At 47.3% G+C, this 12,292-nt stretch overlaps 1 protein-coding gene across 1 annotated transcript in view; it reads left to right on the forward strand.

Moving 5' to 3' along the window:
• The window catches only part of FSTL4 (follistatin-like 4), a 628,064-nt gene that overhangs the window by 565,228 nt on the left and 50,544 nt on the right, over positions 1–12,292 (forward strand). The window contains exon 7 of the mRNA XM_006888071.1: positions 9,084–9,204. Within this exon, the coding sequence (XP_006888133.1) occupies positions 9,084–9,204 (121 nt within the window). The remainder of the gene's footprint in view (positions 1–9,083; positions 9,205–12,292) is intronic.

Consider the following 12,292-nt stretch of genomic DNA (forward strand, 5'->3'; position numbering starts at 1 on the left):
CGGTCATGAATCCATTGTAAAAAGATGAGAGGCGTTTGATTAGCATGGAGAGCTGTTTGCAACACGATAGACAGTGGTTTTAGGTTCTGCATTAAAATAATCTCATTAAACGCTTGGGTACATTTTGTTTTAAAATCTTGGAAAACATTCTACTTGAAGCACTCAAAAGCTATGGCCAATTCTCTCCAGCTTGTATTGAAAACCCTGGTTGCATTTGCACATCCCATTGTTTGTTCTTTGGATGAATTTAAATGGTTGTGAGTGTGGACAAGAACTCTTCTGAGAGATGGGGCTCTGGGCCCATCATACACCAACCTGTGGATATTGTGGGACTGACTCTGCCCCCAAAGGCGCAGCTCTGGCCTTTTCTTTCTCAGTGGCCTTGGGTACACCGCTCACCCATCTTGCTTCTGGCTTCAAGGCTTAACTTGTGCTCACTGACCATCTGCAGCCCCACCTCAAAAGTCCAGGGGGCTCAGAAGGTTCTGATTCAGCTTCTAGACCAGATCCAGAGCAAAGGCTTGTTGCCTCCCCCAGATGCCAATGAAGGAAGCTGGTCAGTGCTGGGACCACCATGGATTCAAGACTCCCCTTCCCAGGAATGATCTGCCCTGCAGCAAGCTGGAGGGAGTTACAGGAGACCTGCAGTCCCCCAGTAATCCCTGAGCACGCAAGCCTCATGCCCTTCCTGCCCTGTCAGAATGCCCATTTGGCCTCTTTTCTGCTTTATCTCCTGCAGACAACATGAAGTATACATCCTTAGACACACCTCTGCACATGAATGTGAGCCGGACTTACGTTCTTAGAAGTAAAGTCACCACATCAAAGAGGGACATGTTTCCATTTTGATGCAAATAGCCAGATCTTCTAAAGAGATTGCTTCCCCTCCTCTATTGTTATTGTCATGTGCCATCAAGTCACCTGCGACTCTTAGAGATCCTAGGTCCAACAGCTCTGAAGCGTGCCCTCTCCTGACCCAGTCTCACTGACTCCAGCATACCAACCCCCATTGCCACAATCACTGTATCAATCCATCTCATCCGGGATCGATGTCCTTCTCCGAAGGCTGGTCTCTCCTGGCCATGTGTCCAAATTATATGAGACAGAGCTTCAAAATCCTACTCTCCAAGGAGAAATTTGGTTTCACCCTCTCTAAGACAGACCTATTTGTTTTCTTGGAAGTCCATGGTATGTTGAAGACTCTTCTCCAATACCACAACTCAAAGACGTTGATTCTTTAGTCATCTGTAGTCATTGTCCAGCTCTCTGATGCATAGCAAGTAATTGCAAAGACCATGGCCCAGATCAGGTGCACTTTAGTCTCTAGACTGATATTGTTGCTTCTCAGAACTCTGGAGAGGTCCTTGACAGCAGATTTTCCCAGTGCAATTCATCTTTTGATTTCCTGGTTGCTGGTGCCAAAAGTGTTGATTGTGGAGCTGAGCAAGCTGTAATTATTAACAACTTTAATCTCTTCTTCATCTACCATGGTGCTGCCAGTTGGCCCAGTGGCGAGAATCTTTGTCTTCTTGATGTTGAGCTTCAATCCCTATTGAAGACTACAGTCCTTGACCTTCTGTAGCAAGCGCTTCAGGTAGTCCTCAGTTTCAGCAAGCAAGATTGTGTCATCTGTGTAATATTGCTTGTTGATGAGTCTTCCTCCAGTCCTAATGCCACATTCCTCCTCATAAAGCCCAGCTTCCCAAATGATCTGTAGAAGGAGGAAATTCCTCATTACATGCCTTCTTGGTCCCTGAAATGAGCTGTGGAAGGAAGCTTAACCAAGTTTCCCCTGAAGTCTCTCAAGGACAGCATGAATGCCAGTTGGCTGTCCTGGCTGCCTAGATGGCCCTGAAACTGGTGACCCTGTTGAGGGCCTCAACCTGGGAATTCATGCTTTCAGGGTCCAGGGAGAGCACTAAAAGCCCTGCAAAAGATGAAGGTGACTCCCTGTCGCACCCAGTCATAGGGCAGACTGACTACATGAGCCACCGGACACCCGGGTCAACCACAGGCTCCTGGAAGTTGTGAGAAAGCCAGGAGCACTCCCTGTCTCCTGTCTCATGTCTCTGACTGGCTCTCTGGAGCCTGGGAAAGAGTGAGCAGACGCACCCACTCTGGTTGATTGTGCTAAGCATGCTTATCCATAACGACCTGACCCTGGGCCTCAGTCAGCTCCTTACGGATTTCCTCAAGTTCCAGATTTATCAGAGGACTCTGAGAAAGAAGACTGATTCTGCAGGTCTTTGCAGTGGGGTTAACAGGGAGAGACAGGCAAGAGAGCTATGTGGACAGCTACAGAGAGCTGGGATCGAGGCATCGCTGTACATGTGCATGTGTCTGTCTGCCTGCTATGCCTGCATTTACCATATGTGTCCAGACGAATGTCTGTGCATGCCCATGTGAGTCCGTGCCACCCGTGTACTCACCACAGTAGGTATGTAGGCGGCCTGGCCTTGGGTCTGGGTGATGAGTACGCGTGCTCAGGGGAATGTGGACACCCGAGGACTGACCATCACCGAGGCACCACATATTGTTCAATGTGGGGTCCACTGTTCTCAAGTGTCTGTAGGATGTTGGAACAAGAGATAGCTGGGAGCCAGATGGTGCAGGAGGGGAGACCTCCTCTCTCCTCTCCCTCCTCCCTATCCTCCTCCTCAAAGGCAGCTCTCCAGGGGAAAGCAGAGTTAGGACAGTTCCATGTCTCAGAGGAATTTTAACTTGTCATATTAATAGCATCATTAGCGTAAACTCAGAAATCAGTCTGGAGTCCTTATGTTTAACATTTCATCTCTAAATATTTGGCTTTCGTGGCTCATTTTTATATTACTCAAACCTAACTCCCATGTATCACTCTGACAACATCTCCCATTCTCCCCTCTGCTTAAATATTGTTTAATACTTAAGTCCCATTTAATTGCTTTCTTTTTTAAAGGCAGATACTTAGAAAACAGTTTTTTAAAAGTAAAATACCATGTCTTTAAGTAAAATTGTCTCTTTCCCAAAAATGAACGTGCATCGATACAAAGAATGGCCTAATCTGGCATCTGTTTATTTCTGGAAGGAGCCTTGATTTTGCTAATACTTTTTTATGCGTCATAGAAAGGAAGGGGGGGAAGCCATCCATAAAAAGACAATTACAGAGATGCAATCAAGCACTGATAGCAGCATTCAGACGTATCTCAAAGAACATTCGCAAGAGGAGGGATTACACGTTTAGTTTTATGTAGCTCCTTATAAATCAATTTTTAAAGTAATTTTCTCACATGCAATGAGATAAATTTGATTTCTGTAGCCAGTATTCATGTTCCAGAAAACAATATACATTTTGTTCTATAATTATATGATGCCTATTGTTTTAGCCCAGAGACATTATTTTATTTATTACAAAGTCAGGTTCTCTCCAGAGCCCAAGTCACAGGCTAGTAATGAGTTAGGTGCTCAGGGAAGGGCTGTGCCACAGCCCGCAGCCCTTCCCCCCACCTTTCGTGTCCTTGAAGCACCTAAGCACATCCCTTAACACCTAAGTGATTACCTGAGAGTTATACCTCTCCTCCCTGGGGTACCCAGGCCTGCACTCAGCAGAAGAGAGCAAAAGAGATGGAGAGGTTAAATGACTTTGTAAGGGGCACACAACATGTCGTCAGACAAGTCTGGGAGTGAATGACTGGGTCCTTCCATCCTCCGCCTGCTGCTCAGGCGTGAGCCTTCTCTTGGCCATTTGGTGAGTCTTAGCTTGAGGAATGGCTAAGGGTCTCAGTCCCCGTCCCACCCTAAAGGCCACCGTACAGAGGAAGTCAGAAGACCTGAGACTGGGCCTTTGCCTTTCCTATCCACCACTGCATGTTGACCCTGTGAGACTTTAGCAGAGTTTTGGTGGATGGGAAGGCAGAAGGTAAGCACCTTGGTTACCAAACCAGAAGAACCAGGCAGGACCAGAAGGCAGTCCGCATAGAGAGTTTCACTCAATGCCGTGTGCAGTCTGTTCAGCACACGTTTACTGAGCACTGTGAGCTGGTCACAGGAGACACAGCAGTGAACACAGCAGACATGGATCCCTGCCCAGCTAGGTTTGTATTCTAACAGAAGAGACAGGAGCTCACCAAGTTAAAGACAGAAAAATAGGTGATAGGCAACTGGTGGTAAGTGCCATGAAGACACATAAAACAAGGAAGTAAGGTGGGAGGGCTGGGGGAAAGGACATGGAAAGTAGAGATGATATTGCAGTAATCTTAGAAGGAGAGGGAGAACCACACAACCAGCCTTTGAAGAGGAAGAGCAGAAAGTGGAGGGTTCCAGGGCTGAGCACACACCTGACGTGACAGAGCCAAATGGAGAGTCCACACGCTGGAGTGGAACAAGATGGGCAGAGGGACAGCGTGGGTCATGCACATGGGGTCCACATGGACTGGGCTGCAGCTCTGGGAGGAGTGATCTGGAATGTGCTGTAAAGGGGCCATTCGGGCTACTGTGTGGAGAGGAGGCTGCAGGGCAAATGTTCAAGTCACTTCCATCACCCAGAAGGACAATGGCTGGGACCATGGTCTTGACAATGCAGGTGGTGAGAGGTCACCCTCCCGACAGAGGTTGAAGGAGAGCTCTAGTTCCTTGTGCATGTTTGTTGTTTTGTTTTATTTTGTGGTTGTCAGGCTTGGCTTGGTTGATTGGTTGGTTTGTTTCTTTTAGGATTAAACAAAACAATATATGTAAAGTTTCCTGACACATAGTAAATACCTGCATACTAGAGCTGGTATGAGGGAGCTCTGGTGGCCTAGTTGTAAGGAGTTGTGCTGACAACATAAAGACATGTGGTTCGAATCCACCACCTGCTCCACAGGAGAAGTATCTGCAGTCTCCTGTGCAATTTCTTCCTCTGAAAACCCGCTGGGAGTTGTTATGGGTCAAGTCATACTTGATGATACATATCAACTATAAGAAAGCTCGTGTTAGTACCGCGGTGGGGGGCTCACAGAAAAGTGTGCAGTTGGTCTGCGGCATCTGTGGAACATGAAGAGTGTGACAGATGTGGGGCTGTGATTTTTTCTTGTTAGAATCAACGAGTCAGTCCACTTGCTGCCATATCAATTCTGACTCCTGGTTGCCCACGCATGTCAGAGCAGAGCTGGACCTCACAGGATTTGCAATAGGTGATTTTGTTTGAAGTAGATTATTAGGCCTTTCTTCCAAGGCAACTCTAAGTAGACTTGAACCTCCAACTTTTAGGCAATCAGCCAAATGCATCCACCATTTGCACCATGCGTGGATTGATTCCATTATTATTTAAAAAATAGGAGAACTCTGCTTCACTCCTTGGGGGGAAAAAATCCAAAAAGCTCTAAAAACCAAAAACCACATTGGTGGTGGTGTGTGCTGTCAAGTCGGAACCGACTTGTAGCTATTATCAGACCGGTGGGTTACCAGAGAGGCATCTTGTTCCCATACCTTTTCAATCTATATGCAGAACAGATCATTCGGGAAACAGGGATTTATGAAGAGAAATGTGGCATCAGGATTGGAGGAAGACTTATCAACAAACTACATTATGCAAATGACACAGCCTTGCTTGCTGAAACTAAAGAAGACCCGAAGCACTTGCTGCAAAAGGTCAAGGACTATAGTCTTCAATAGGAATTGAAGCTTAACATCAAGAAAACAAAGATTCTCACCACTCGGCCAATTGGCAGCACCATGATAGATGGAGAAGAGATTGAGATTGTTAACAATTATAGTTTGCTCAGCTCAGCAAACAACACTCTTACACCAGCAGCCAGGAAATTTAAAAAAAACTAATTGCTTTGGGAAAATCTGCTGTCAGGGACCTCTCCAGAGTGCTAAAAAGCAACAGTGTCAGTCTAGAGACTAAGGTGCGCCTAATCCAGGCCATGGTTTTTGCAATTACTTACTATGCATCAGAGAGCTGGACAATGACTAAAGATGACAGAAGAAGAATCAATGCCTTTGAGTTGTGGTGCTGGAGAAGAGTCTTGAATATACATGGACTGCCAAAAAAACAAATAGGTCTGTCTTAGAGGGTTCACCCTCTCCTTGGAGGCTAGGATTTTGAAGCATTATCTCAATACTTTGGGCACATGGCCAGAAGGAACCAATCCTTGGAGAAGAACCTCATGCTTGGAAGGATGGAGGGACAGTACAGGAGAGGAAGACCCAGGATGAGATGGGTTGGTACAGTGACTGGGACAATGGGGGCTGGTGTTTCAGAGTTAGTGAGACTGGCTCAGGACAGGACAGAGTTCTGCTGTGCATAGGGTCACTATGGATCACAGGTGACTCAACGGCACATAACAACAAATTACACAGAAGGAGATTGCCCATCTTCTCCAGTGGAGCTGCTGGTGGATTCAAACCTCATTCTTTTAAGAGTACAGCGCAGATTCTTTCAACTAGACCACCAGAGCCATTGGGGAATGGGGGAAAAATCCCTATGGGATGGGATCCAACACTTCCCCTGTAGTCCCCTGCTCTTGCTGCATTGTAATGTCCACAGGAGTAACCTCACAGCAGTGGGGACAGAGGGACCAACCCTTGAAACACTAGCCTTCTCAGCCTGAGGCCCATGAAGCCAGCAACTCTTCCTCATCAAGACAGCTACAAGAGCAAGGCTGGGGTGGAGGTGGGGGTTTTCAGGGCCCTCAGGGAGGAAAGTCCTGGGTACAAAGGCTCAGGAGGTCCATGTGCGGGGGACATGCCGTCAGGTCCTGAGCACCACAACAAATAGATCTCATTTTTCTTTTGGGATGGAGTTTGCTCTGGAATCAACAAATGAAACCTTGAGTTTTCAAGTCTTCCGGCTCGTCCTCTCCAGCGCCCTAGCTGCCTTTCACAGTGCTGTCCCACTACCAGCAAGACTGCAGGCGAATGTATTTTCCTCAACACTTAGGTTTTGACACAGAAAACAGCTTAGGCTAGAAATATGTCTGTTCCAGAATTGACTAACCATTAACTTTTCATAAGCAACTCAGGTATGAACCCTTTACGACTCTGTTATGAGACAGGACAAATCAGCTAGCTGGTGTTTTATTTTTATTACGGAGGCTTCCGCAGAGTGGTCGGAATGGGCCTGTTTTCAGCAGAGCAATGTTTCAGAGCAAACGCGCGGGGTTTCAACAGCCTGGCCAATATTTTACTCCACTGGGAGTCCTGTCGGAAATTATTTTCCTGATACTGAAAGCAGGCTGCACACATCCCCTCAGCCCTCACACTGGGCCCACACTCCTCCACTGGGCAGTTATTCAGACAGCATGTTTGAAGAAACACGTGAGGGTTGTGCCCAGGCCCTTCCGAGGTGTGAAACGGTGGTCAATGTTTGGGGAGACAGGAGTGTGAAGGACTCAGTGGGCTTCCATGCCTCTCCTCCTCAACAACCCTTGTGCCTTCCTGACTCATCCTTCCTGCTGCCAGATTGCTTCAACACAAAAGGAAACTTAGAAAGGGCAGGGGATTGGTTTGGGTTCCAAGTGACCACGGGAAGATTTGCATTTTCTGTTAATAGTAACAAGAAAAATCACATTCCACACATATGTTACACTCCCAAACAAAATGTATTCACAGCGATTCTCTCAATACCCCACGAGATAGGGCACATGTATTGTCATAACTTGCAGGTGGAGGAACCTTGCCAGAGGGGTAAGTGACCTCGGTCTCTGGCCAGTGCTGGTTCTCCTGCACCCCAGCTGCTGGCCTTCCTGAACCTCTTCTCAGACTGTACTGCAAACTCCACTTCTCTGCAGTGAGCAAGGGCTGTCAGCTCTGAGCATTCTGTCCTCAGAGCTGTCTGATGGCTAAGGCCAAGTCTGATGAGGAATCTCCAGTGTAGTCCAAGCCCTAGCATGTTGACACTTGGTATCCAGAAGGGGCTAGAGCTGTGCGTGGTTCTGCGAGACCATACACAGTGAACAGAAAAGCACTCTGGGTGTGCATTGTGCCAAGAGCTCCGTGAGGGACTGTGACCCAGCCAAAGCCCTCTGCTTCCCTGCCCTGCACAAGGCCCAATGAGAAAGATCACTTCTTGTTTGGCTACAATGACCACAGTGGCCAGACCTGTAGGGCAAATTCTTACAGAGCCCCTAAGCATCAACCCCTTGACTCTGTTTTATGTTCTTTGCTTGCCCCATCATCCTCATGATTCTATTTCCCTTCTCTTGGTTTACCTAGAGCTCCGCAAGCTTCCTGAAATCATTTAGGATTGAGGTGGATCGAAGCCAGAAGACAGCAACATCCCATGGGCCAAATCCCACCAACTATCATCCCCCCCTTTTTTACACAATATGACATTGGAAGACAACAGCCCTTCTCATTCACTCACAAATGTCTGCATAGTACTAGACTAGACTATATACTATTTACTTTGTGTGCATAATATTATACACTACCATGACAAACTTAAGATGATGGAAAGTAAAGATAGTATCTATCTGGTAACCTAGAGAGTAAAGAGTTTGCTACCAACCCAAAGGCTTGAGGTTCAATCCCACCAGCTGCTCTTTGGGAGAAGGATGAGAACTCTTCTCCCTTGAGATTTACTACCTCTGAAAACCCATTAATGGGTTGGCTATGAGTTGGTTCCAAATGAACAACAATATGTTTGTTTGTTTGTTTGTTTGTTTGTTTAGATTGTTTTGGGGTTTAGGTTTTTTTTAAGAAAAATGTTCGTCAACTCTTCATGTAAATTAAGTCTTCAGAAACAAAGCAGCTTATTAAGTGGGTAAAATCTCTAGATCACCACAGTTAGCAGGAGGAATAAGAAGAGAACAGGTCAAGTTAGCTAAAATGGAGAGAGAGCATATATACTGAGGGGTGTTCAAGTAGGGCTTCATGGTGGAGGTGTCATATGAACAAAGCTTTTAAAGGATGTTCAGGATCCAGCAAAGTGTAAAATAGTTGGTGTCTCATCTGCAGAGGCAGAACCACCCTGTTGGCAGTTCTGGTTGGAGGAAAGGGATCAGTGGAATGGAAATCCTTTGCAGAATTTCTGCTTTGCTGGCAATCCGCAGGGCATGACTGCCCGTCCCAGCCTGCTTGACTGTGTCATCAGATTGGTCTCATTGTGTTCTTTGCTCATGCAGGACTTCGGCGAGGATGACTCCCTGTACATCACCAAGGTGACCACCATCCACATGGGCAATTACACCTGCCACGCCTCTGGCCACGAGGAGTTATTCCAGACCCACGTCCTGCAGGTGAATGGTTAGTAAATGGCTCCATGCATGTCATTCCCTCAAAATGGTACCCAAATGCTGCTCGAAGCAACCCTTGTCCCATCCTGTGTTGTCTTCTTAGAGATAACGCCTTTACCCCAAATGATCTCATCTCCTTCATAAGTCATGGGAAATGGTGGGGGAAAGACCAATGTCTGTCAACGTGGACTCCCCAAAGCCGCCTCTGGTAAAATGACTCCATGTGCCAAAGGAGAGGTCATGCAGGTGTGTCTCGCCTAGCAGCCGAGGCCCCAGCAAGACACTGTAGAGTGTGGCTTGTACCCTGAGAAGTGGGCGGCATTGACGAGCCACACACAATGGCGATTTCTGCATCAAGTGAGAAGCAGAATCATTTGTTCAGGTTGGGGGTGTTTCTCATTTCCTCCAATAAGAACTTGCTCCCATTATCCTCCCCAAGAAGCTCAATGAGCTTCATCTCCAGCCAACCCAGACCAGAACCGAGCAGGCTCGCGAGGGATTCTTTGCTCCTCCCTGCCCCTGCTCTGCCCTGACTCCTAGCTGCCTGGAAAAATTCTCTCCCTTCCTATTACAACATTCATTACATACAAGTATCAGCCCATGTTCTCTGAGCACTTTGGCTGATCACTGTGCGAAGGCCTGGCACATGAATTCTCCCTGTTAGTGGCTGAGTTCTAGGTAAGATGCCTTACCTGAGGTTTTGCAGCTTGTAGAGGAGCTATCACTGGGCCCCTGGACCAGTGGGCCCCACTGCTGCCATCTCCACCTGCCCACTACTGCTTTCAAACAAGCCACAGTGTGACTGCAGACCATACTCACATAGTGTATCAGTCCCCCCAGTGAAACTACTCATCTCACCAAGCCCAGCCTGCAGTACTCCCGTCAGAGCAGCCCTACGCACGACGTTCACGCACCAAGGGAAAGGGTGGCAGCTCCATGCCAGCCCTCTGAGTCCTGTGCGGGCTGGTGGTCGAAGCTGCGGCTCAGAGTAGAAAGCAAATAAGGTGTTGACAATTATTATATCGTGATGTTCAGCTTTGCTCATCTCTGGGATTCAGGGTGGCACATTGTTTAAGGACAACTGGGTACATTCAGATTGCCCCTGCATCTCCCTCACAAGATGTTTTAGAGGTTTTGTGTTCATATATGCTTCTTGGTCATTCTCTTGTTGCCATCAAGTCAGAACTTATTTATAACTGACCCTCCAGCATGTTTGTTTCATTTTCTGTTTTGGGTTGGTTTTTTTCCCCCCAAGATGATAGAGTTTATTAGGGAAGTAAGGCTCCAGCAGGTTTTTAAGAGGCTGAACATTGCACAGGAGAAGATTGCCCATCTTTTTCACAGGGAAGCCTACTGGTGGATTGGAATTGCTAGAGAGGGCCCACCTTTGCGATAGCAACACAGCTCCCCATGGACTCCACCACCAGAGTCCCCCATGTACACCTAAGTCACATTTTATTAGGGATTAGCTAAAGCTGGGATGTGACCTAAGCATCTGAGTTTCACTGTTGGCGTGAATCCAGGTATCTGACAACGACTCTGTATTTCACAGAATTAACCCAAAGGTTCCCAGTTCTTACACTCCTGAGGGAGCCATCCCAGGCTGGGAATCTGAGTGCATAGCAAGTGGTTGTGTCTAGGTCCTACTCCAGGATTTGCTCCTAAGATCTTCCTCTGCAGTGAGAGAGGCCTACATCATTTACAAACTAGCCATGTGACAGAATAGTGAGGATGGGTGACAAGGGCCATAACTCCAAGCAGCTCTCTCCAAAGCCCTCAGATTCTCAGACAAGCCTGCTGTGTGTCATTGATTCAGAACCTACTCACAGCTGACTCTCCAGCAGGTTTTCAGAGGCACGGGGCAGCTGGTGGATTCGAACTGCATGCCTGAAGGATTATGGTGCAGCATCTTCCCACTAGACCACCAGCACTCTCTAAGACAAACCTAGAAAAGTAAAATCAAGAATTATGGCAAGTTTCTCAGCCCATCCTAGCCCAGCCCCATCCTGCCCCCACTTCACAGGAATCAAGAGCAAAAGGAAGGCTAAAGCCAGGGTCTCCTTTGTTTCCTCAAAAGTAGATCTTTGGGGGTGGGGGGAGCCACCTGCCAAGGAGCCTGAGGAGCTCACAGGTAAGAACTTGTCGATGTTCTAAGCTCCTGGAAGGACCTTTGCAGATACATGAGGGACAATGCCAGAAGGGGGCGTGTCCCCCAGAATTCTGAGTTCATGATGTGAATAGAACTAGCCCCTCACTTGCAGTGCTGAATTCCAGGAATATGCCATAAGATGTTTATAGGCCCAAAACTAGAGACAGACTTCTCCCTCCAGGTGAGAAGCGGGCTGCATAGTGGACGTTGACGAGTTCTGTTTACAATCTCCCGCCACCATCTTCACACCAAGAGCCCAGAAGGAATGTGTAATCTCCAGTGAAGAGGCTGCTCTTGACCAGTCAGAGTCTAAACAAAGAGCAAGAACCTTCCCCCTGAGACCCAGAAAGAGGCCACTTGAGATCTATTCCTAATTGCTTTCACATTAACGATTTCTCTTCTAGCCAAAGGGCTATCAGGAGAGTCGGAGGAAGCACACTAGGCCTCTGTGCACTCTGATTCTCCCTCATTTAATCACCTGGTTGTGCTCAGTCCCTCGATGACTGGGCTAGTCCATCTGGTGGCCCTGACTACAGGAACCCAGGAAGTACCTGGGCTTGACTGACGCCAGGACCCTTGGGTGTTAATAAGCACCCTCGTGGGAGTGTCATAGTAAAGGAAGGCATTCATTTCCTTCAGAGGACATAAGGTCAACGATGGATGACCTGGGGTCACAAAAGGGAGATTTTTCAAAATATCTCAGAAGTTAAACTTACTATATTAGCTACAGAGAAAAGAAAGATATAAATATTTGGGAAACTGTTGAAAACGGGATTATATAAAAGATACACTTAATGGTTTAGCAAGGAACACTTACTGAATTCTCACTAGGGAACATAGTTATGTTACAGATGTGTAAATCAGGACTCAGAGAGGTTAATAGTCCATACCACACAGTAACTGGCAGAGCAGGTCTTGACTCCAAGTCCCAGGTTCCTGAAGCTGGCAC

The sequence above is a fragment of the Elephantulus edwardii genome, unplaced genomic scaffold (genome assembly GCF_000299155.1).
Source record: "Elephantulus edwardii isolate Elephantulus edwardi_28Jun2011 unplaced genomic scaffold, EleEdw1.0 scaffold00064, whole genome shotgun sequence".
NCBI classification, from domain to species: Eukaryota; Metazoa; Chordata; class Mammalia; order Macroscelidea; family Macroscelididae; genus Elephantulus; species Elephantulus edwardii.